This window comes from Heteronotia binoei, chromosome 19, assembly GCF_032191835.1.
Source record: "Heteronotia binoei isolate CCM8104 ecotype False Entrance Well chromosome 19, APGP_CSIRO_Hbin_v1, whole genome shotgun sequence".
Taxonomy (NCBI): domain Eukaryota; kingdom Metazoa; phylum Chordata; class Lepidosauria; order Squamata; family Gekkonidae; genus Heteronotia; species Heteronotia binoei.
In genome coordinates this window covers 24532093-24558644 of record NC_083241.1, presented here as the reverse complement: position 1 = coordinate 24558644, position 26552 = coordinate 24532093, and the positions used below count along the sequence as shown (strand labels likewise).

The 26552-nt window shown below is 43.3% G+C and overlaps 1 protein-coding gene across 2 annotated transcripts in view; it reads right to left on the bottom strand.

Moving 5' to 3' along the window:
* Nucleotides 1-1997: 1997 nt before the first annotated feature.
* Nucleotides 1998-26552, bottom strand: part of SECISBP2L (SECIS binding protein 2 like) — a 55924-nt gene continuing 31369 nt past the window's right edge. For both annotated transcript variants that reach the window (XM_060259847.1, XM_060259848.1), the window contains exons 9-18: nt 22759-22842; nt 19603-19770; nt 18195-18336; nt 15911-16086; nt 14726-14858; nt 12529-12691; nt 11408-11628; nt 10300-10454; nt 6417-6633; nt 1998-5972 (exon numbers count right to left, since the gene is read on the bottom strand). In XM_060259847.1, the coding sequence (XP_060115830.1) occupies nt 5278-5972; nt 6417-6633; nt 10300-10454; nt 11408-11628; nt 12529-12691; nt 14726-14858; nt 15911-16086; nt 18195-18336; nt 19603-19770; nt 22759-22842 (2154 nt within the window). In that variant the 3' untranslated portion in view covers nt 1998-5277. The remainder of the gene's footprint in view (nt 5973-6416; nt 6634-10299; nt 10455-11407; nt 11629-12528; nt 12692-14725; nt 14859-15910; nt 16087-18194; nt 18337-19602; nt 19771-22758; nt 22843-26552) is intronic.

The window sequence follows — 26552 nt, the reverse complement described above, 5'->3', positions numbered from 1 at the left end:
GAAAGAGCTTCATAATCGGGGGCCACCTGAAGAGCTATTGCACTTAGTCTCTTGGCTGATGTAACAGCCACTAGAAAACAAACTTTCATAGAGTTCAGCCAACACGCACATTGCAAGGAGTTCAAAGGGATTAAGCATCAACTGTACCAAAACAACAGAGAGAGCCCACTGGGAAACCAATGGGTCTTGATGTAGGCAAAGATTATAGTCCCTCAAGAAATGTTTTGGATAAGAGATGGGAGAACACTGACACACACACACCACCCCCATCAACTACCCTATGGTAACAAAAAATGGCAGCTAGGTGGGCCTTTAAAGAAGAAAAGCCAAACCGTTACTCTTCAGTTGCAATAGATCAGGAGTGGCCAAACTGCGGCTCAGGAGCCACATGTGGCTCTTTCACACATATTGTGTGGCTCTCAAAGCCCCCACTGGCTGTTAGCCAGCTTAGAGAAGGCATTTATCTCTTTAAATCACTTCTTCAAACCAAGCCAACGGCTTGGAGAATGCATTTAAAGTTGCTTCCTTTCTACCTCTCTTTTTCCTTCCTTCAAACATCTGACATTCATGTCTTGTGGCTCTCAAACATCTGACATGTGGCTCTTAAATCAACCAAGTTTGGCCACTCCTGCCCTTAGATCCTTTTTAGCCTATACTACTGCCAAGACAAGTCTCCCCTATCCTTTAATTATGCATTTGATTTCCCCTACCTAAATGCAGAACCTTACATTTATCCCTGTTAAAATTCATTTGTTTTAGCCCAGTTTTCCAGCCTTTCAAGATCATCCTGCATCCTCTCTTCTACTGTATTTGCTATTCCTTCCAATTTAGTATCAACTGCTAATTTAATCAGCGTTCCCTCTATTCCTTCAACCAAATAATTTATAAAGATTATCATGTTCAGCTGCAACAGCCATCGCATAAGTAGCTGAGGGGTTTTTTTTGCAATTTGCTCTGGTTCAGAGCCACATGGTCCTTCACCCACTTAAACTGGTGGCTTAGAAGAGGTGCAGTGAGCCAGAGGGGAGCACAACCCAGATTGGACCCACTGCAACCAAGATCCAGGAGGCAGAGCCAACCATGTCAATTCTGAGTACATGGCAACTGAGTTTTTCAGGGGCCAACTTGGATGATGCTCTGATGCTTTGTGGGCTTCCCCACAATGCTGCTTTAGTTTTTGATGTCCTATCCCCCCCTGAGGTTTGGGGGTGAAGCATTGGCAGGCCTTCACCCAAACCAAACAGACATAGGTCATGTTCGTCATTTGGGTCACCGTTGCTCCACGACAGGTGTATTTTTTTTTAAAAAGGGCTTTCTGAACCATAGTACAAACGAAGAAGCCAGAACAACCATAGTGAAACAGGGAAGCAATTCCTCACCAACAGGAAGATGATGATTTTGGATTCATATTCCATCCTACACTCTGAATCTCAGCGCGCTCACAATCTTCTTTACCTTCCCCCCCTCCCAGACACCCTGTGAGGTAGGTGGGGCTGACAAGAGTTTTTACAGCAGCTGCCCTTTCAAGGACAACTCCTGCGAAAGCTACAGCTGACCCAAGGCCATTCCAGCAGCTGCAAGTGGGGGAGTGGGGAATGAAACCCGGTTCTCCCAGATAAGAGTCCACGCATTTAACCACTACACCAAACTGGCTCTGCATTTTGAAAGACTGGAGACTCCAAAATGACAACCTTCTCCAGCAGCAAAAGAGAAACTGAAGATGGGGGCACAACTGCATGAGAGCAGAAGGTTCCTGGGTGGGAACCAGTTTCTGACTTCTGCACACAGTGCTCCCTGGAGGCTTTTAGCTGTAAGAACCTCTCCAATGGCAGGCCTGCTCATGATGGATGACAGCAACACTAGATGCAGAAGCAGACAGGGTGCACTCCACTGGCCCACCTGGAATTTCTGATTTAAAAAAAAACTGTCTGGAGGTTCCCCTATAGTCCCCCCCACAATGCTGAATAGAGCTAGCTGGACAAAGCGCCACCACACTATTTTTCTTAAATAATATTTTTAATTCATTATGGAAGAACCCCCACTAGTATTTACATAGTGCAAAAAGCTGTTATTACTAAAAAAAGAAAAGAAAAAGTATGATAGAACAATTATTCTTCATAAAAGTAAAGGGAGACAGGTAACCTCTTTATGGTGCAATGCGTAATGATTTTCTATTCTAGGTTGTTACTACAAACAAAGGTATCAAAGATTAACAGACATTGCTTTATTACAGTCTTTTGTAAAAAAATTATACATTAACCACATATGAACATTAATTGGGCTGTGCCAGTTCTGTTGACCTTTTCTTTAAATTGTTAATTGATTTAAGTAGACATTTTCTTACTATTTCTGTGTGCTAGGGCTGGGTAGAAAGCTGTACAATTTCCATGTATGGCTGTTACTTTTAAAAATGCTATATATTGAATAAGTGATTAAATCTGGTCAATTGACTTAAACATCTTGATTAATTGGCACAACTTAAAAAAAATTTAAAAACCCAAAACACTGTGACAATTTCAGCAAACAGCAGCTTTTCCAAATAATACTTTTTGCCCACATGCTACTAAAATTTCACAACTGTCCAGTTAAATAACTGGAGTCAACAACACTGTGTACATATCTCCTACCAAAGAACATCCCAAATTTTCTCTCGTGTGTTGTGTTCAGAATTCATTCAAGGGCATTAAAGCCAAAGGATCTCTCCCCCCGCCCCCTTTTAAAAACAGTGATCAAATACAACAAATCACTGATCAAGCTTTCAATCTGTTAAATACACTGTTTAAAATTTAAAACAGGGAAGAGAGAGGGGAAATAGATTCCACAAGGTTCACTGGCCATCTTGAAGTCACACTGTGATTTTGTGATAGCCTGTGCCACACTGTTGTCTGACCTTTGTGCGTCAGCCTACCTTGTGCTTCTGCTTTCCATGGAAAGATTTCTATACAAAATACTGGAGACTTATAAATACTTTTCTAACCAGTCACCTCAAACAATACATTTTAATGACCATCGAAAGTGTCACACCATCTTTCTCCCGCAGCCCCCTACTTCCCACATTACCTCTAATAAAAGTTCACTAAACAGGGTATTTAAGAAGAATAAATATTTGCTGAACTTGTCCTAAAAACTGTACCCACATTAACAGCAGAAACAGCCTTCATTCAGTGTGGAAGAAGATAACTGTCTGGTGCCGGTATAGAAATTGTACTAAATAACACACAAAACTACATAGGTGTTTAAGATAACAAAAGAAATGGAACTTAGACACTATTAGAGGAAACAATACATATACATACACACCCACCCCTCACTGCACAAAACTCGAAAACTTTTCCTAATACAGAATATAAACAAACATTCTTTGCACATACATGCATGAAATCTCATTTATTCCCAACTGGTGTGCTGTGGCTACTTACCAGAATGTAGGATAGCTTTGTTGACTAATTTCCTGTTTGCCCCGAAGAGATTTGCTGCAGTTGGGGGAGGGGATTCCAAGTAACAAACTGTGAGGTAACAGACTTCCCTTACAGAACTTGAAACCTTTTATTGTCAATAACCAACAAGCTGGCTGTATTATTCTTTCTGCCAAGCATCTCAACACAAACTAGGTTCAGATTGTGTTTTAAAAATACCAAATCAAACAGGTGTTTTGAGTTATTAGCTTCCAAAAAGAGGGTGGGTGGGGAGAGAGACCAATCTGTGGATGCCCAGCCAGAGTGACAGGATGTACACAAGTCATTTCAAAACTCAAGACTTCTTCCTGCTCAGCATGTGCCCAAGAACTACTTAACATACTAGGGGTTTTTGCTGCTACATTCTCCCACATTTTGCGACGTATTAGCTCTTGAAGACACTGTGTCTGATTTCCCTACCCCCCGGTACAATACAAAAAGCTAGTTTTGAAAACGCTTAAAACAGCTGGTCCCAAATAATTAAGTGAACAGGAGGACTAAGTGTGAAATATTTTTTCTTACTGGAAGCTCCAAACTTCATAAAGGATGTGGTTTTTGCATTACTAATGAATTTTTAAAAACCAAACCCTACATTCACCATATATACAAATTCATGCAGCTTACCAGGGGGTACTTTCATTGATGCTTATTACAGAGCAAAGCTGGAAAACTCAAGCATGCAGAAGTTAGATTTTCTATTCTTAGTACGTTAATATTAAGAGCAGCGTAAAGAAGCCTGAAATGTCTTCCCCCTAAATGAATGAAATCCCCTCCATGAATCACTTCTATCTCTTACCCCATTTTTGAAGATCTGTTTCTCTGGGGTGCTCAATGCAACAGAATGGAAAAGTCCACATTCTTAAGAACAAAAAAAACCCTCTCACAAATGATCCCAAAGCAAGACATGGTCAGGCCTGATGCATGCTAACATATAACTTCTTTCCACTTCTAAACTTAGCCACAGCATCCACATCACTTTTCCGTGGAAAAGTCAGGATCCAATTCTTCAACTTTGTGGGTTTTTTCATATTTACATACCATTTATGAAAATGTATTCACATTCCTGAGGTTAAGTAATGAACTGAGATACCAAATGAATGAAGAAGAAGAAATCCCACCCCCCACAAAGTTGCTATGGTGATTGGGTCCTCTCACTGTGGTCCTTGCTGACACAGCGACAATGCTAACAGTAGTCAATATCTTTCCCAGAATGCCTTCTCCAATGGGTTTTAAGCAAGTTACAACCAATATCTCAAGAGTGTTATTTCTCAAGCACATACATATTCTAAGAGGCCCGTGGAAAAACTTGCAGTTAGGCATAGGCACATCAGCTAATCATTTTCCTAACTGTCCATAAGCAAGGTCAATCTGCTAAACAGACACACTTATGTGTTTGTTCTGTTCTCAGTTCTGGTACATTACGATATAGGGCAAAATGCTTTCAGGGTAAGATATAAATGACAAAGTAAATTATCAGTCACTGTTGCAAATATCAGTCACTTTGCATAACGGTCATTTGTAAACTGGTATTCTTGAACAACAACAACAAAAATAGCTAAATGGTTTAACCTATTGAAAGTTTCCACACACATCCTCCTTCTGAGAGACACAGAGCTATCCCTTCAACACATGTACACTCTAGAATCATAATGGAAAAAGTAATAAAGACAGCTACAAAAATATTTATGCTGTGAATTAAATATGCATATTAAACTTGAGACAGTGCAAAATGCCGAGATGAAGCACACAAAGCCATGGCTGCAAATCCTTACAACAGTTAAATTTTTTAAAATATTAAAGTTTCCTGAGTTTGTGCTTGCAGTTATGGTATATAGTTAGAGTCAGTACACTTGGTATCCAAAGAACCGCAGGTGGCAGGCTTCTGTTGGAATTTACATGCCTGCTTATCTGTCACCCATTCTTCACTGTCGACGACAGTGCTGACTTGCTCGGGAGCTTCCAGTTCTTCCTCCTCACTTTGCTCGTTGTTATCATCCTCTGCGCTACTGAGGCTCTTCCCGAGCTGGAGTGTTTCCATAGTCCGTTGGGTCTCAGAGACCCAAGATTCAATTCTGCTGTTGAGCTGAACCTCCTCAGATATAGGTTCGTGAGCATAGTCATCTTCGTCCTCTTCTTCCTCATCCTCTTCTTCCTCGAGCATTCCCGGGACAAGGGTACTAGTCGTACTGGTCATAGATGAGTTCAAAATATCCCGGCAACTGCCGTCCAAGGACCCTGTGTCTGTGCTCTGCTGAGAGGCCCATTCCAAATCGTCTGGTTTTACCTCCTCTTTCCCACCTGGTGCTTTCCCATGAATCGTGACTGAGGTGATCCCGACCGTGGCTAGAGAGAGCTGTTTATTAGCCGCTGTTGCCGTGGCTGAATTCGCTTCTGCCACAGCCACTGTAGGGGTGGTGCCAGGTTTTTCTGGAGCAGCAACCTTACAACAGGCCGCTCTTTCATTCTCAGAGGTTTCTAAGCCATCAGATGTTTCCACCATGTTCCTCCAATTGGTTTCTGCCAGGATCAAAATTTGAGAAGTTGACTTCAGAATGAATGTCATTTTTTAAGAGGTTCTCAAACACACACAAAAACACAAATGATTGACAAATGTGGGGGGCAGGGGAGCCTGAGCAAGTTGCTTACAGTGTATCCCCCTCTCCTTGATACTTCCCACATTCCCTACCCCAGCCAATTCACACAGCCACCAAACAGTTCTTTCAAAGAGGGCCCTGCAAGCAGGCAGTGCAGAGAAATAGCAGGGCCAAGCAGTTCCAGGGGACTGCGGAGTCCCCCACTGAGCCATGAGTGAGAGATCGAAGATGCCCGGCCTCAACACAAGCCCCTGAACTGTATCACTTCCTTCTGTGATCAGACAGAAAGGTTATCAAAGCACACAAGATGGTTGTCTGGACTGCATTACATGGCAAGGGGAGGAAGGAGATAACTTCGGTTACTCACCGTACTCCTTTTCATTCACTTCCGAGATGGGCTCAGAAATAACACTGCAGAAAGAAATGGCGCTTGCTGCGGAAGGGTTCCGGGAATGGCCCATGTGGTGGGGCACTTTCTTGATGTTCTTTAAGGCCTCCTCCTGCTCTTGCTCCATGGCTGCAACCATGTCTCGGTAGGCCTGCCGGGCCTCTTCAGTCAGTGACACTAATTTGTTGAAGAGGTTCTAGAAGACAAAGAGATCCGTGATGTGATTAAGAATTACTCAAAACTTCTGCCAAATCTGGTCCGTGTATTAAGATGCTCGCTGAGTCTTGCCTGAAAGAATACTTTTATCTGGGAGAACTGGGGTTGATTCCCTACTCCTCTACTTGCAGCTGCTGGAATGGCCTTGGGTCAGCCATAGCTCCCGCAGGAGCTGTCCTTGAAAGGGCAGCTGCTGTGAGAGCTCTCTCAGCCCCACCTACCTCACAGGGTATTTGTTGTGAGGGGAGAAGGTAAAGGAGATTGTGATCGCTTTGAGACTGAGATTCAGAGTATAGGGCAGGATATAAATCCAATATCATCATCTTCGTTTGATTTATGCTCCATGTGGCCAAGAAATTTGAGATAACCCACTTGGTTCCTGATCCCCTTTTTTTTCATCCTGCAACAAAATACTACACACCAGATTGGGAGAAAATTATAGCAATGGCAGAGCCCGTTCTGATGGACAGGGACACACAAGAATCATGAACTGAGCTCAGGGGAGAGCAGCGCACTTAAGAACTACAAGGCACACTTAGGGACTACATGCAAAGAGCATGGAAAAACTGTGTGTAGTTTTTTTTAAGGATGAAGAACTGAATAATATTGACTAAGCAAAATTCATTCTAGTTCTGCACCATTCTGTGACTAAAACCAAGTTATTCAAAGAGATAAAATGAATGCAAAGGCACTTGTTTTAATCTGAATTTGACCAGTGAAACCTGGGAAGCAGTACCTTTACACACTGTTAGATGAAGGGTCACATGCTTGTTAAACAAACCTCCATCATAAACGTTAACTCTTTTCTTCCTTTCTCACTATACAAGAACTTGTGGGCATTCGATGAAATTGCTGAGCAGATACGTTAAAACAGATAAAAGGAAGTAATTCTTCACCCAAAGGGTGATTAACATGTGGAATTCACTGCCACAGGAGGTGGTGGCGGCCACAAGCATAGCCACCTTCAAGAGGGGGTTAGATAAAAATATGGAGCAGAGGTCCATCAGTGGCTATTAGCCACAGTATGTGTGTGTATACATTATATATATATATAATTTTATTTGGCCACTGTGTGACACAGAGTGTTGGACTGGATGGGCCATTGGCCTGATCTAACATGGCTTCTCTTATATTCTTATCATGTGAGAGAGTCGCAGAGGTTAAAAAACAGAGTTCTGCAAACTTAAGGTACTCCAGTTTTTCAGATAAATATTAGTTTTGACACATTTCTCCTCCCAGTATGGAGCTTCAATGGAATTAATAGCAAAAAATATTCTTTGCTCTAAAACTCCTTTTCCAAGAGGAAAGAGCAGCAGAAGCAGAGTAACCTTTTACAACTTGGAGAGGTCCCCAACATTTTCTGTATGGGAAAAAGCTCCACATAGAAAGTTACTAACAACAAAAACAGACTCCCAGTCTTCAAGGCCAATTGTAAATTAGTTGGCTGTGCCTGGCCAGGTGATAGCCGTGATTGGGCTGCAAACAATCAACTCCTTGTCGGTACTTAAAAATAGTAAGAATGACAAGTCCTTGAAATCATCAAGTAAAACACAGAAGGGCTAAAAAAGCAGCTTAAAATATCTTGGAAGTATTTAAAACTACTTGGCGTTTATCAGAGTCATGAATACAGCTGTCCGCAGCCAACGCCTGGAACTGGCCTCCTTCTAGTCATATTGTAGATGTTCTAGTTGCCAAGTGCCCCCCGGGTCCTAGGCTCAGTCCATTTGTATGTATAGTTTATATTTTAAGGGAGGGGGGATCAACCCCACTTTATTAAAATATAGAGTTCAACAAACTCAAGGAGCTCCAGTTTTGCAGAGAAATATTAATTTTTTAACACACATCCCTCCTAATGTAGGGCCCCAATGTAATAGCTGTTATAATATCTTTAATTAGGTTTGTCTGCATCATTAATAAAGTTTATTATCTCCCCTGCCTGATATTACATTTCATGAGCAGAGATCCATCAGTGGCTATTAGCCACAGTGTGTGTGTGTATATATATTTTGGCCACTGTGTGACACAGAGTGTTGGATTGGATGGGCCATTGGCCTGATCCAACATGGCTTCTCTTGTGTTCTTATGACACACACGGCCTGGCCCGACAAAGTCCCATTTAAGTCAGATCTGGCCCTCATAACAAATAAGTTTGACACCCCAGTGTGACAGACAACATTCTATGGTAATTTTGCTTATCTGAAAAACATGACTCAACAGAATTTCACTTTTTTGTTCAAGTGTAAAAGCCCTTTCCTCACACATAGAGGGCACTTTCCATGAGTGCCAAGTCATCTCATAGTCTAATCCATTATTAGAACAACAAAATATAGCCTTTGAATATTGGATGTGGATATTCAGGTGCTAAGGACAGGCAGCAATTTTGGTGTTTTGTTATTAGCTAGTAGCTTCTGCAAACTCATTCTCTCCTTGCAAAATAGATGTAAAAAGCCTCATTTTGTGCTTTTGGATTTTTTGTGTGGCTGACCCCGAGAGCAGGAACCTTCCCGTAAGCTCCTGGCCCTTGTTCATTGGGTGTCTGACAGGCTTTGATGTTTTCTAGTGAAGTTCTGCCATGTCACATAAACACACAAGCCACTTCCTTCCATGAGCTCAGGAAAGGAGTTTAGATTGTTTTGTTCTGAGCAGCCTTCATGGATGTCAGCTGTTTTGTGGAAGCAATTCTGTTTGGGCTTATTAACTAGAGCAGTAAATGTCAAATATTGAATCTCTTTTAGGGGCTGGGTTTTTTTAAATTAAAAAAATATAATCTTATACTTCAAAAGAATATTTGCTGCAGTGCAATGCAAAGATTGTGGCGGGTGGGTGGGAGAAGCGTATGTTAAATTTTTGAAAGGGGTTAAGTTAAAATCTTGGTCTGGATTTGCTGCCGCCACATATTTAGCTAACATCACTTATGAAAAGTATAGATGGGCCTTTTCCAGGGCACGTTTTGATGTCCTCCCTTCCAATGTATTGCGAGGAAGGTTTCTTCGCTGACCTATCCACCAAAGATGCTGTATATGCTCAGAATAGGAAGTTGAAATTGTCACTCACATTTTTTACATTGTGAGCGCTATTCCAGAGACACACATCAGGTAATATTTCCACTACTCTTTAAATTTAAACCTCTGGATAATTATCTGAAATTTGCAGATGTAGTGATATTAAATACTTATTGGAAGATACTAAGAAGCCTGTAACTCAGGCAGTAGCAAAATATTGTTTTTTAGCCATAAATAAGCAGAAGTTTCTTAACAAAGTAGAGATGGTTAATAATGCCATTTTTAAGGTTTAAAATTGGTGGAATTTGAATATGAGAATGCTTTTATGTAGTCAGAAATTATGGTCTGTGACTATGAGATCTTGTATATTATGCTGGTCAATTGACCATAATAAATTGTTGTTGTTGAAACGGGTTAAGTAAGATGAGCCATTTGTTATTTTGCCTGGAGTGTTTATCCTGTTGCTATCCGTGTTGACTGCTTTTAAACGTGTAAGCGGTTCTGGGCCCCTTTTGGGGAACTTTGGTGGGGCAGAAATTTTTGAAACGAATAAGCAGATGAGGATGTGTCCTCAGACACAATCAAAAGCGGCACTGAGACTCTGAAAGACCAAAAATAGTTAACATGGGATGGGGTGCTCTTACCTCAGCACCGGAGTAATTGAAGATTCCCACCACGCTCACTGGAACCAGCTTGTTCACACAGCGCCCAAGAGCTTTACGCCCAAGAGCAAAGACAAAAGGGATTTCCTGCTCCCGAGCCATAGCGATTACATTATACAGGGCCTCATCCAGTCCACCTGCATGCATGCCAAAAAGAAAAAGAGAAAGGAGTCTAAGTTTGAAACCCTCACAGTTCACTGAAGTTTGCTAAATTTTAAATCTCCCCTCAAATTACACAAGTCAAGCTAATCATTTCTCACATAACAGAACAGAAACTGTGCATATGTAGTCCACACGATATAGGACTAACTAGGAAGCTCTTCACAGATTATGTTTTTTAAGATAACCACCCTTTTTTAAAAAAATGTATACACCTAAAAACTTGTGTATCTTAAAAATCCATGTTATTAGGAAGCTGGGATCAGATCCAGGCCTATATCAAGGGTAACTCTGTGACAAACCCAGATTTCTTGATACGGGTTAAAATGGCCCTAGGAGGTATCCCCCATATAAAACATCATCACAATCCAGAACTCAAAACATACCACCTAAACATCCAGTTAGCACAGGAACAGGATTTGTTTTTTTTTAAATACTCTGCTGGTTTTAACAGTTACTTTAACTTTCCCTGGTAGCTTCCTCTCTCTAGAACGCTTTACTGAGAGGTGAGGAAATTCCCTTCCCTTCTGCATTATGAGGGTTTGTAAGACTATTTTGTTTCAAGAAGCTTTTGGGTAGGCCAGTTGTTTTATGGAAGTGGAGGGTACCCGCCGCATTAAGTTGTCTTTTGGATTATTAGCTGCAGTAGATGTTTAATAGTAAGCCTTTGCTTGGGTGGGAGGGGGCTGAGTTATTTTGTGATTTCAAAAATGGACTACACCTCAAACAATCAGGGAAGGACTGAATTTTTTAAAATGATAAGCGAACCAATTTGTTTTATCATCAGATCAAGGTTCTCACAGCATTCTGCACGTGTCCTTGGCATGCTATTTGGTGCTTCATACATTAACAGAATCAAGCTTGCTAACAAGTAGATGTGAAACCTCATCAGGGCACACAGGGAAAAGGGGTCCCGCTGCAACCTTCATACCTTTTGATTGGATTTTCTCACAGTTGGGAGAAATTATGACACACTTGATCTTGTTGAGCTTCATATGCTTGGTCACCTCTCGCAGACCCATCACAAGTCTCCTCTTCGCCTTCGCTCTCATGGGGTCCTTTTGGTAAATGTGTTCTTGGAAGCTGACGAGCTCTTGCAACAGGAGAGTCACACACTCATCTATTTCTTTACTTAGGACTTGATTACAGTACCTGTCCGTTTGGAAGAAGCACACAGTAAAGCCGCTGCAGCAAGCTCACTGCTCTAACTTTTGTTCTGGAGTTTTTCTGGGGGGGGGGGGGGGAGGAATTAATATTCTGAAGATACTTTGGCACCCTTCCTCTGTAAGAGAACAAAAAGCTCAAAATAAAATGCTTTAAGCGTACTAAATGGCCACTATAATTGATGGTGTATTAACGAGCCACTAAAGTGGAATTCTGCTGGTGTAACTGGGAAGCAACTGCTCAGTACCTCTTAGAGAAAAAAAATCATTAACGCCAATTCCTCCCTCCCACCTCCACAAAAGAAAAAAAGGATGAGAACATCAGATGTTTGCACGATGTTGTGTTAGAATCAGGCTGGAATCCCTGGAATAAAGTAACACATTCTAGAATTTTTTAAGCACATGCACACAAAATTCACGAGAGGAAGATACACCACAGCAGAAAGCAAGTTTCCCCTTAGGTCAGACTGGCTAGTGTCCTCATTCGTGCCCTCTTGTAACATGCAGTACAGTGATATAACTGTTATAAAGGAAATATTACTGTATCACATTCTTCCCCCCTCCCAACCTTCCTCCATTGGTGATTCTTTCATCTAATTAATCTCTACAACAAGCCTTGTGATATAAATGAGGCACACCGTGATGGAGGGAAGGGATATATTTATTCTGCAGGGATCCGAATAAAAATACACCTGCTCTCCCATCTGTGGCATGCGATGCTCAGCACTGCCAGAGTCGACAGGTAGCACGGGGTGTGTATAACCCCTCCCCATTATCATGGATGGCCCAAACTTCATTTATTTGGTGCAATTAAACCTGGCTAAAAACATTTTGCAGAACCAGCTTTTGCAAAGTATATGCATTTACAAAAACTGAAAGACATTCTTACTCTCTGAATCTCTTGCTGTGAATTTTGGTTATGGTTGAAGATGCCATTGGACTCCCTATCCCTGAACTGGCTGGTGATCCTTGGGAAACTGGAGTCATGCAATAGGGAGAGTTCTGGCTTGCTGGAGAGAGCGAGGCATCACTGGGCATACTCAGGCCGGTTTCTGCAATAGAGGGGAGAACATCACATAGAGCTGCTGCAATACAGAAACACACTTTCCAGGTCACTGGAACATCGCTGGGTATTTTCCCTTTTTGCAATTTTACACAAACACCAAAACTGGTTAGCAGACCTGGAGAAAACTGCTCTTTTTAACAGAGACAAATACAAAGCTAAAGCTTTTCGTGGCAGGAAAGTAAACAATATCAGCTGACAAATCAAATCCCAAAGAGGGCAAGGTCAGTTTCTCTCCAGGCAGTTGGCAACCCTATCACACACAGAGCATTCCATACAGTTAACAAAGTCCAGTTTTCTTAAAAGGATTCCCACCATCTATGCAGCCTGTCTGAAAGACTAAAACCTGTGTTTAGAGCAGCTTCTTTTTTTAATTCATTAATTTTCCCAAAGCATCTCTATTCCTCATTCCCTTGACAACTACAGTAATTATTCAACCCTAGGAGTAGACAGATCCAGCTCTTTGCCATTCCTGAGATTTGAGGAGGTGGAGATTAAAAGGGATTAAGACAGACTGATAGAGAAGTCGTCCATCCCTTAGCCATAACGTCAACAGGGAACCTCCACATCCCAAGGCAACCAGCTTCTGAATACCAGTTCTGCAAGCTACCAGAGGAAGGTTATGGCCTCTATTCCTGATTTGTTGGCCTTCACGGGAAACTGGCTGCCCTAATTATGAAACAGAATGCTGGACTACACAGACCACGGGCTTGAACCAGCAGGGCACCTTTTGTTTTTGGTAAGTATTGACACCTGCCAACATTCTGCAAGTTGAACTACATTAACAACTAGCTTCAGCCTTCAAAATGATCTTTAAACACACAGCTGGGATCCAGAGGACCATATAGTGGTTAATCATGTGAACAAGGCTTTGATGTCTCTCCCCCCCACCCACAACTGCCATAACTCCCTCTTCCCCTAAAAAAAAAGAGAAGCTATTCCCAAAAAGCACAGGATGGGCTGGCCTGTGGTTCCCAGGGGATCCCGTTGCTGTTGCCCGCCCCCTACCTCAGCACTGGTAGGCAGGTCAGTGCTGGATTAAACCCTGTGGAGGCCCCTAGGCAGTCGAAATCTTGGGGGGCTCTGTCACAAATTATCTCAGAGTCTGAGCACCCACCCCATGGCCCCCACCGCAGCCTGCAGGCACCTTCTTAAAAGCCCCTTTTACTAAGCTGCTGGGGACAGGCAGAGAGGCAAACTTGGTGAAAACAGAAACAGCCGCACCAGGCAAGTGGGGGAAAGAACAGCTTAGTTGCTGGCTGCGTGTACAGGCTGGGAGGGCTGCAAGCAGGGGGAAAGCTGGCCTGATGCTCCTAAAGGCATGGGGGCCTATAGGTTACTGCCTACTCGGCCTAATTGTTAATCCTGCTCTGCAGAAGGTGGCTGTTTCTAAACACTGAGGAGCCACTAGCCCTTGCTGCCAACAGTCAATGATGGTCATATCCTTGATGAATTGATGGTCATATCCTATTAAAAGCCATTAAGTATGATTCAGGGATGAGCATATTTATTAGACAGGGCTAAAGGACAATAAAATAAAATCCTGTTTCCTCCAAACCCCAGGAACCAAATGGAAGTTTTTTGAAATGGAGACAATTTCTGGTTCATTTGCAAGTCAGGATGAAAACGAGGTACAAGCCTCATAGGTCTAAAAAACACGAGAGCAAAACCAGTTCAGATCGATATTCATAAACAAATAGAGGAACAGAGGGAAAAAAGCATGCAACACTTATGCCCCTCCAGCATATTTTGACTCCAGGCATATTTAATTCATTTATACACTGCCGCTTCCTCCCAGTGGGGAACCAAAACAGCTCACATAATTCTTCTTGCCTCCATTTTATCCTCAACGACCTGTGAGAGATTAGGCCAAGAGCATGTGACTGGCCCAAGGTCACCAACAAGCTTCCATGGCACAAATGGGGATTCGCACTTGGGTCTCCCAGATATTAGTTGGACACTTTTAACCACTACACCACACTGGCTCTTGTACACATTTCAGGCTCCTCTTTCTCGTTCTGACCTTCTTGAGATGCTAGATCTTCTGACTGGTTGGCAGTCAGGTCCAAAGGTACCTCTTGTTCTTCATCAGCACCTGGGAGGCTCTGATCAACAGATAAGCGTCCTTTCTTTTCTTCTCTCTCTTTCAAGATAATCTTCAAAGGACAATGAAAACAAAGCTTTCCATCAGTTAGGAAGTTATAAATAATAACTGACTCCTGTAACAAAATACCTCTCTCTTCATAGGAAAAATATTCCAGGTTTCATTCTCTGTTCATAGTATAAGCCCTTAAAAGAGCAACCAGTTTTATTGTGTATTTTTAAAAGAAACGCTGATGGAACAGGGACATCTGTTTGCTACAGCACTGCTGAAACAAGACATGTGGATGTAAGACCCCATGTAAGAGCAAGATATAAACTATACATATTGATGGCTTTTTAAAAAAACTGACAAAAAGGACACCAAAAATTTTTTTAAGAAGGGGAGAAAGTGTGCAAATTATCGCCAAATTTAAAATTAAGTCAACAATATAGCCAGAAGGTATTTAAAGTCATGAAATTTCTCCAAACTATGTAAAGAATGCTTAAACATACAGAAAGGCGCAAAACACATTTGTAATTAATATATTAAGGACCAAGTATCCGAGAGACAAAAATGTTAAAATGTTAAAAAAAAAACCACAGAGAAGAGGGTGAAAATTTTCAGGTTCATCAGCAAAAAGCCATCAGATCAAGCCATCCCAAAGGTTCTTCTAGATACCAGGAATTGGAATCGTGCATCTGTCTAGTTCTACCTACAAAGGATTGCTAAAAACTCTTTTAAAAGATAAACCGGCTTGTCAGAGAGGCAGCCTATCTAAATAGTTTCGTAGGGTAGCCATGTTGGTCCACAGTCAGATTCGAGTCCAGAAGCACTTTACAGAGCAAGAAGATTTTTTTTGGGGGGGGGAGGGGGGAATAAACTCCCTTCATCAGATACAAGTAAGATTTCAGATCCGAGCCTTCATATCCCAGTCAGAAGGTGGGAGGGAAGATGTAAAGAATGCTTGTAAGAGACACAAAGGGTATAATACTCATTATAATCAGCTTGATTCGAGCAGAGGAGAAACGTAGCACATGGGCAAAACATGCCCCTACTCAACCCTCGAGGGCCCAACTGTGCTGAACTTGTGCACTATCTCAAGCTTTCCCTAAAAGGAGTTCTCACCTTTTTCAGTGCTGTGGGACGCTTCAGTTTTGAAAGCTCTCTCTCCTTCCCTCGTTTTATTTTGGGGGCAGTGGAATCCAATGGATTGAGACAACTCACTGAGGGCGAGGGCTGTCCTTTACCTAAAGACTTTCGATTAGCAGGTTCTTTGGCATGAAAAGGAGCCGGACTGCCAACTAAAAGTAGACAAAACAAAATCAAATGAAATAAAAGATACGACTGAAGGAAAACAGACACATGCTCAGGTTTTTCCACTGATCAGTTCTCATGACAAAAGCACTTTCCTTCCTTGGGAATAAAGGATAAACAACAATGACAGGAAGTTACAACATGGAATGACCTCACTTCCAGATTGTGCTTAGCTCGCTACTGCAGGAGAACACACACACACACACACTTGTTTCATTTTGGAATGGAAACATTCTATGTATAACAACATCAAAGAGACTACAGCAGGCAAGTATGCAGTACGGGCTGCTAACGAATTGTGTCATGGAATCAGCTCCTTTTAAAAGCCTTTTCAGTTTTTGAAGTTGCTCAGAGTATGGTACAGGAGTCCTGCTGCTTTAAAAAAACAACAACTTGTGAGTAGGCCTCAGTATTTGGGAATAATTAAAGGACACTTTGGATCCCTGTAAGATCTATATCTCAACATGAATGTGTTATTTGCATTCTATTAGTTACATTACACCTCATTCAAAAGGCTCAAGTTCTTGAGAAGTTTGTCTCTGTCAAAGCAGACACATTTAAATCCATATATAAGGAAAGCTTCCAGCATGTATATTTAATTAAAATCAGGCCGTTCTCTTCACACTACACTACTGACAGACATACAGGAGGACCCAGTTTGGTGTGGTGGTTAAGTGTGTGGACTCTTATCTGAGAGAACCGGTTTTGATTCCCCACTCCTCCACTTGCACCTGCTAGCATGGCCTTGGGTCAGCCATAGCTCTGAGAGGTTGTCCTTGAAAGGGCAGCTGCTGTGAGAGCCCTCTCCAGCCCCACCCACCTCACAGGGTGTCTGTTGTGGGGGATGAAGGTAAAGGAGATTGTGAGCCGCTCTGAGACTCTTCAGAGTGGAGGGCAGGATATAAATCCAATATCATCATCATCATCATCTTCTCTCCCACATAGAGCACACCTTCCCTGTTTAACAAGGGCAATACATTGCAGTGCTTGTTATTCAGCTTTTGGAAATTTTAAACACATCATTTAAAATGAAGAATTAGTGTGCCATCAGCAAATTGCTCTGTTACTGACATGGGACCAGAGGCCTGGCTTCTCAAAACTGCATTCTGGGGGGCAGAATACATTTCTGCCACCCCAAGCGTTTTTGAACCAGACCGCTGAAATGTGAACCTCATTTCACACACACAGCAGACACTCTCTGGCTGTGGGCACTTGCCACAATTGTCCAGCTTCTCCTTCCTGCACGGATGTCTGTGCTGCCAAATGCTTCAGACTCTATGCAGTAGCACTGGAAGTGGAGGGAAGAGATGCAAGCTCTGCAGTATAATCCTCGGCAGCGTTTCACTCGATCGCAGTCAGGAAACTTAGAAGGGTGCAACTCTGCTTAGGATAGCACTGTAGTGATCATGCCGGATCGCAAGGCTGTGTTGCGTAAAAGCCATGTTCACTGATATACTGATAAGCCATAAAGAGTACTTTAAGCTTTTAATGTCCTCTTTAAGAACACAAGAACTTAAAAGAAGCCATGTTGGATCAGGCAATGGCCCATCCAGTCCAACACTGTCACACAGTGGCCAAAAAAACCCCAGATGACATCAGGAGGTCCATCAGCAGGGCTAGGACACCAGAAGCCCTCACCCTGTTGCCCCTCCCAAGAAAATAGAACATCACTTGCCCCAGACAGAGAGTTCCACCAATATGTTGTGGCTAACAGCTCCATATGTTTATCCAATCCCCTCTTGAAGCCGTCTATGCTTCTAGCCGCCACCACCTCCTGTGGCAGTTAATTCCACGTGTTAATCACCCTTTGGGTGAAAAAGTACTTCCTTTTATCTGTTCTAACCTGACTGCTCAGCAATTTCATTGAATGTCCACAAGTTCTCGTATTGTGAGAAAGGGAGAAAAGTACTTCTTTCTCTACCTTCTCTATCCCATGCATAATCTTGTAAACCTCTATCATGTCACCCTACAGTCGACGTTTCTCCAAGCTAAAGAGCCCCAAGCGTTTTAACCTTTCTTCATAGGGAAAGTGTTCCAACCCTTTAATCATTCCAGTTTAAGCGGAAAACAGCCAAATTTGTAAAAAAACACCCACCTGTATACGAGAGGGGCCTGGTATTGGTGATCTGGCGAGCCTTCATGGCTTGCTGCTGTTTCTCGAGGGCCGCCAGCATGTCGCCCAAGTCTAACTGTACAGGCGTTTTACTCTTTTTCCCAGCTGCCTTAGAAACAGCTTCCTACAATAAAAATGACAATGTTGGCCTCTAGCAAATGGAGAGATACTTTCTAGCAGGTATACCTAGCTGATGGGAGATTAACCTTATTTACAGTCCCCCCTTGCTCATTGAGACTCAAGGCGGATTTCACAGTGGAAGTCAATACAAGCAACTGAATAAAACCATGGGCGATGTAATAGGACTAGGAATGCAGAAATCTGAAACCGAGCACATAGGCAACTTCTATAATCTGACAACACTCCACTTCCCTGATAAGCAGCCCAAGAGGTGGAAGTATATGTTGGCACCCAAACCACCTTCCTCGGGGATGATCTGGCTGCAATAATATGGCCTGCCTGGTGCAACCACCTCCCCGCTTCCTTCCAAGGAGCTCAGGATGGTATACGTGGTTCTCCCTTCTCCATTTTATCCTTCCAGTAGCCAGGTGAGGTAGACCAGGCCAAGTGGGCACAACTGGCTCAAAGGCCATCCAGACAAGCTTCCACAGCACAACAGGGAACTGAACTGGTGCCTCCCATTTCCTAGCCCATCACTTTAACCATTACACTGTGTTGGCACTACACTATACCTGCTGTAAGGCTAGGCTTTTTCTACCAGAAAAAGCCTAGCAGGAACTCATTTGCATAATAGGAAACACTCCCTGACATCACCATTGTTTCATGCAGGTCTATTTTTGTAGAAAAAGCCCAGCAGGGACTCATTTGCATATTAGGCCACATCCCCAGCTGCCAAGCCAGCTAGAACTGCGTTCCTGCCCAAAAAGAGCCCAGTTTTTGTGTCTTCTAGCAATGAAGGTCTTAATGGCTATGGGCTCAGGTAGAGGCAGGGCACTTACTTCAAAATCTAAAGAGTCTGTGGGCTAAATCCAGACTGAACTGGCAGGCAGTTTCTACCAATTCCTCTTTTCATGTGTCCATGAAAAGCAGCAGTCCATGGAGATCAGTGGGCTGAAGTGGGAAGGGGGGGAGGCTTTTTGCAGAAAAACTCATTTCATTGCTGGAAAATTTGGTCTGGATCCAACCCTGAAACAGTAAAATGGGGACCATTTCTGTTTTCTTTTGATTTTAAACTCGCACATATTTTTGTTCTCTACAGGTGAAACTAGAATTTTGTTTTCAAGAAATCACCACCCTGAGATTAAAATGTAGTAATGTAGTTGGCGGGGGGGGGGGGGGGGGACTGTAAACTGCTTCAGGGGCTTGTTTGGGATGCCAGCTGGCCATGCTGGATTTAAACACTTAGAGGATGACACTGAAACTAACAGACCTGCAGTTTCCTCTGCTCCATGCTGATTTCTGAATACTCCTGAGCTGTGGCCAACGCTGCAGCCAGAGCTTTCTTCTTTTGACTTTTTGCTCGCTTTGGAACGGAGGTAGTGATTGGAATTGGAGTCTGTACGATGTTGATTGGGGAATTCTCAGGCAAGTCATCCAACTAGGATTAACAAGAACAATTGCACAATTAAAAACGTGTTGTTACAACAGAAAGCAGAAACATGGCTTCCCACAATTCAATCTCATTTCCCACAAGTGAACATAAGAACATACGAGAAGCCATGTTGGATCAAGCCAATGGCCCACCCAGTCCAACACTCTGTACACAGAGTGGCCAAAAAGAACCAGGTGCCATCAGGAGGTCCATCAGTGGGGCCAGGACACTAGAAGCTCTCCTACTGTGCCCCCCACAAGCACCAAGAATACAGAGCATCACTGCCCCAGACAGAGAGTTCCAACAATACACTGTGGTGTGCAGAAGTGAACAATTGCACAAGTGCTCACAGCAGATGGCGAAAGCACTTTATACACACCAGTAAGCCTTTTGACAGCCCTGCAGTGTAGGTCAGCAATATTCTTTGTATAATATAGATGGGGAAGAGGTGTAACCAGAAAGGGACAGATGTTTGCCAAAGACTATTAAGTAACTTCATGATCTGGGTGAGATTTGAACCAAGCACTTGCATCCTGCTCTCTTAACCATTACAATACAACACTCCTCATGAGAAGGAAAGGCAATTCCATGAGGCAATACCTCTGCAAAGTGCCTCTGCCTGGAGCCTGTGTGTGAAACAACCTCTGTTCTGGAAACTTCTGATGTTAAGACTTGCACCAACACAGCAAAGGCATTCTATTTATTTGCACAGCAGCTGCCAGGGCTTTTTTTGAGCAGGAACGTGCAGGAGCACAGTTCCGACTAGCTTGGCATCAAGGGGTGTGGCCTAATATGCAAATGGGCTTTTTCTACAAAAGAAGTCCTGGCAGCTGCCATACACTAAAGAATAAGAAGAAGAAGATGAAGATATTGGATTTATATCCCGCCCTCCACTCCAAAGAGTCTCAGAGCAGCTCACAATCTCCTTTACCTTCCTCCCCCCCCCCAACAGACACCCCGTGAGGTGGGTGGGGCTGGAGAGGGCTCTCACAGCAGCTGCCCTTTCAAGGACAACCTCTGCCAGAGCCATGGCTGACCCAAGGCCATGCTAGCAGGTGCATGTGGAGGAGAGGGGAATCAAACCCGGTTCTCCCAGATAAGAGTCCGTGCACTTAACCACTACACCAAACTGGCTCTAAACTGTTGGGTGCTTCCGGGAGTGAACTGCTCTTTGGCGGGAGGTGGGGAAAGGAGATTTCATACATAACCTCTGACATCAGAGCCCTTATATTTGTATAGCAATTTTGATTTTAACTTACACAATGCTTGAGTGAGATGGCTGCTATTACCCTTGCGAACACTTGGTTCCAATCTCACCCAGATTGTGATGTTATTTAATTGTCTTTGGCAAGCATCTGTCCCTTGCCAGTTGCCCCTTCTCCCCATCTGTACTGTACAAAGAACAATCCTGACCTACACTGCTGCTTACATCTGGTTTGGTAAACTGCTGTGAAGAGGCAATAAAAAGAATGCAAAATTTTGAACATCTTATACTTTCACATGCATGGCTTTTGAACGTTGCCCTTTGGGACAGACTTCCATCCTCACCCCTTTGAAATGAACTCTCAAAATGTAGATTTGGGTCCTTTGTAGTACGTTACATACATTGGGCCTTTCCGTTAATACACCAACAAAGCCCAATCTAGAAGGGCCCCTTGTGTATTCTAAATCCTATTACACAATCATCACAAGACCTAGTTAAAGTGGACGTACGATCAGCTTTGGCAAATGCAGCCCAATAGCTTTGCAACAGAACGAGACACAGTTCTGTGAGGGAACCAACTCATGTTATAAACCAAGAGGCCCAGAACAGTACTAGGGAAAGCTGAAGGCAACAAGAAAAGAGGAAGACCTCAGATGAGAAGGATTGACTCAAAGCACGGGTGGCCAACGGTAGCTCTCAAGATGTTTTTTGCCTACAACTCCCATCAGCCCCAGCCATTGGCCACGCTGGCTGGGGCTGATGGGAGTTGTAGGCAAAAAAACATCTGGAGAGCTACCATTGGCCACCGCTGCAATAAAGGAAGCCAAGCCCTGGCCTTCCGTTCACAAGACCTGAGCAAGGCTGTCAATGATAGAGCATTTTCATTCTCTTTTCATTCATTGTCAGGGTTGTCCCATGGAAGTGACCTGAGGCCATATAACAGAGAAGAGTCAAATTATGTTGACTGACAATAATGAACGTTTTTAAGTAGGCTTCTTGCGCAACCTACAGGAACCCAAGCTTAAAATTTTGATATGGCTATTTTCAGGGCTGTATTACATCCTACTTTTTAAAGAAGAAAAAGATATTGGATTTATATCCCGCCCTCCACTCCAAAGATTCTCAGAGTGGCTCACAATCTCCTTTATCTTCCTTCCCCACAACAGACACCCTGTGAGGTGGGTAGGGGTGAGAGAGCTCTTATAGCAGCTGCCCTTTCAAAGACAACTCCTGCGAGAGCTACGGCTGACCCAAGGCCATTCCAGCAGTTGCAAGTGGAAGAGGGGGGAATCAAACCCAGTTCTCCCAGATAAGAGTCTGTGCACTTAACCACTACACCAAACTGGCTCTCCAACCAAAAAAATTGCACCATGGAACAGCCAAGTTTTCAAATCTGTATAATTTATGCAATCCGGAGAGGTTGGGAAAGGCCTGCAGATAAGAGGGAATAGTATTATGTGGCTCTGGTGGATGTCCAGATGGAATGAAAGTAGCGTAACCCCCCCCCCCCCAAAAAAAAATAAAAAATAAATAAGGGTCTGATGAAAGAGCTCAGTAAGATAGTCCAATCTCAACTACTGCAAAGTTTATTTTGGTTCCTTATGTGGCTTTTGAGATTTCTGCAGGCATCATTTATCTATTTTCAGACACATCCTTGCAGTCATAAGAACTAGCAACTTTTAAAAAATGAAGCCAAAGCTGCAGTTCTGTTACTGAAGAAAGCTTTTAACAACCTATACCTGAAAATAATCAGAATTTTGTTTAAATCAGCAAGCTGTATTTTCACTTACCACTTTTGGTGCATGTTTCTGTTGCATATTCGTGCTTTTAGAATTTCCACTGTCACTATTTAATTCCGGAAATTCTTCATCATCCTAAACAGAGATCGAGAGAAGTTTTAAAGTGCATGATCAGAAACTAACATTTCACAAGGCTTCCTCCCTAGCTGGCAGCAAGGACAAACTGGACAAAGTGTATAAATAAACAGATGTAAAACTGGAATGATTAAAAAACCCTAATTGCCTAATTACGAGACGGTTGCTTAAATGATGCTACAGTTAGAGAGAGAGAAACACAACACCACCAACAGGAGAGGACACTCTTAAAACCAACAGCATGTGATCCATAGGAAGAGTTTTGACACTTTAATTTGTGTGCCTCCAAAGTGAACACACGTATTACGCAACACGTTTAAGCAAGGCTAAGTTGTGCTGCAAGACTTCCAGCTCAAAATCTCCATGAGGCATTGTGTAATGGCAGGTAAACAAACGGGATGCAGCTCATTGGTGAAGCGGATCTTGTGTGCAAAAGTTCCCAGGTTCAATGTGCAGTGTCTTCATGGCTCAAGGCCAAGGAAAAAACTCTGCTAAGATCCTGAAGAGCCTCTTCCAAGGTAGATGGTACTAGGGGAGGGGCTGCGGCTTAGTGGTAATGACAGAAGATCATGAGTTCCAATTCCTCAGTATCTCCACTTAAAAGGATCCGGTGATTCCCTGACCAGGGTAGTCCAGCTAAGTATGATCAGTCCTGGCTAAACTTTGGATAGGAGACCTCCACGAAATACTAGGATCTGTCATGAGGTGGAAGCAGGCAAGAGCAAACCACCTCTGAACGTCCCTTGCCCTGAAAATCCTTAAGGATTGTCATAAATCAGCTGTGACTTAATGGCAAAAAAAAAAAAGGAATTGCATCAGTGTGGAAATGCGAAACTGCACAATGAAATTGTTGCTTGAGAGTGGGTGCTCATTAGAATAAGCCGTTAAATATGGAGTAAAGGTACGCACATATTTCTGAAATGGGGTTCTCTTTTCACTTGGACTCTGCTGACCAGGTCACACTGATCTTGTGCCTTGGTAATCTCTAATTCAGATTACTGTAATATGCTCTATCTGGGGCTGCCCTTGAGGGCATCCTGGAAATCGCAGTTGGTAAAAATCTGGCCACATCGTCTGCTGATGAGAGTTAGACGTTGGTGACACTATGAAAACTCTATGGGGGCACCATAAATCAGCCATGACATGATGGCAAAAAGAAAAAGGAGGTGATGAGATTGACCATTGGTACTTACCATGAGTTCTGTTCCTGCCTCTGAAGGGAGTAGCAGCACTTTGTATAGGTTTAGCCTCTACCTGTGTTTTTTCTTCCTCAACTTCTTTATTTCTTCAATTCTGTGTATTTATTTTCGTCTTCTGACTTAGTTATTTTCTTCTCCCAGCCTCCGTTTCTTCATTTGTGTCTGTACATCACTTTCCTCTTCTCTACTCAGGAAGACAGTTCAGCTTTTTTGAGTGCTCCTCCTCAGTGAACTGAATAAAAGACTATTCCTAAGGGGGAAAAAACTACTGAAAAGCCATTGGTAACAGGAGCTTTAACAGTAACTCAGATAGAACAGGAAGGAAGAAGTAGGCAGCACAAGAGACGATTGAAAAAACGCTAACAAGGATGCTGATGGGAGGGCCAAGATGTCCTCCTGACCTCAGAGAAGAAGGATCCGTCACTGTAAGTACCAATGGTCGTTCTTCCTCTGAGGTGGAGAACATCTCCTCCAAGAGCAGTGTCCTTTCAATGGGTGGATCAGCATCATCAGCTGAAGTCACAATGTGCTGCAAAACTCTTTGTCCAAAGGCAGCATTGGTTGAAGCTATAGTATTTAACTCGTAATGCCTAATGAACGTATAAGTAGCATACTACTTCTACAGAGGCACAGCTGAAGAAGGCTGTGTTAGTAGAAGCACATAGCTCACTCTGAATGAGCTATGATACCCTTAGTTACCTGAAGCCCTGCTGCTTTGTATGCCTCCACAATGCACAATTTAAGAACTGATCTGATGGAGGCCTCGGACATCCTATCCCCACCTTGGGAGGAGAAATGTTTATGAAGTTCGTCTTCTGAATTGCTTCAGATTGTAAGATATACACCTTGAGTGCTCTCCAAACATCTAACAAATGCCACAGCGAATGCCACATAGTTGGACACAGAATGTGGGAAGATAAATCTCCTATGCCCAGCGAAACAGAGCTCCTCCTGCCTCCCTACTTTGGTAAGAAAGTGGGATCAGTTCTAAGCCCCATCTTGTCCCACTTTAGACCAACATCCTGGAGAGGCTCAAATGAAGGCTTGGTGAGAGCTGAAGGTACTGCGTGGCTCCACCAGGTTGAAGACCAATGAACCTGAGGAGGAGTCTCAAGAGCTACACCTTGCAGGAAAAATTAGACGTGAGAGTGCCTGGTCAATTCATATCCGCCGATGGAAGGAATGATTGTGGAAAGGCTGTGGTTTGCCTGTGAAGCATGGAAAACTTTAAAACTGAACTCGTACCATCTGGGAGGAAAGCACAAATGGATGCCATGGTAGGACACAAAGGAAAGACCCTGTTTCGTTTGCACCAGCATACCAATGTCTTCCAGGTGGTATTATCGAACCAGATAGTGAACTGTCTTCTGAAAGACAGGAGGGTGTCCAGAAGAATATCCTAATTGGGAAAGTCGTTGCCCAATTTCCAGATGGTCAAACACAGCCAACCCGGATGGGGGTGCCACAGGCCCCTGGGCTAATATATCCAGAGTCACAGAAAGGTGAAGAGGAGGGCAGATTGTTAGATCCCTCAATACTGAGAACCAAGGAGGGCGTGCCCACAGGAGGCAACCTGGATGACCTTTGCCTTCTGTTTCTATACCCGTCAAATGGTCCTGGGAATGAGAGGAACAGGAGGAAAGGCAAATAGTAGACCCAGAGGGCACTGAGAGGTTAGGGCATCTGTTGCTTCTGCCTTTGGATGGTAATACCTCATAAGAATCATGGTAGTTGGTAATTCAGTATTGATGCAAAGAGATCAGCCAGGAGATTCCTTCCCACACCAGTCGACTGCAGATGAACTGAAACAGATCTGGGTGTAAGGACACGATCACCTCCCTGCCGAGCCAGGCTGGTGCTGCTCACACCCCTGATGTGTTCTGCTCTTATCAATGGAAAGAGCACCTTGATCTAGGACAGAATCTTCATGGCTTCCCATTACAGCAGGTGAGACTTCGACCCTCCCTGGCTGTTGAGATAAGCTGCTGCCTTAATGTTGTCCATCCAGATCAGCATATGTTGAAAAGATCGAATGGTCTTGAAGTGTTGCAGGGTGAGCCAGATGGCCCTGAACTCCAGAAATGTTGATTGGAAGACTCTGTTCTTGAGGAGACTATTGACCCTGTGCTGGCACTTTGGTGAGGACTGCTCCCCAACTTTGAAGACTGGCCTCTGAAGACCTCCTTGCAAGGAGAGAGGTAAAAAAAACATTCCCCTGGTGCAGACTGTTCAGGTCCGTCCACCACAGAAGTCTGTACTTGACCATGGCTGGTACCTGGAGGGACATCTTCCTGCGTCCCATTATGGCAAGCTGGTATGGATGAAGGAACTGCTGTAAGGGTCTGGATTGAAAGTGTGCCCACTGGATGGCATCCAAAAAGGATACAAGAAGACCCATGAGCTTGGCCAGAGAAGACAATAGGGTTGAGCTGTTGAGGATGACCTGAGTAGTTGTATCTCTCACCTTCTTGGCCTTGGACCTTGTGAGAAACAAGGAGTTTCAGGTCATGT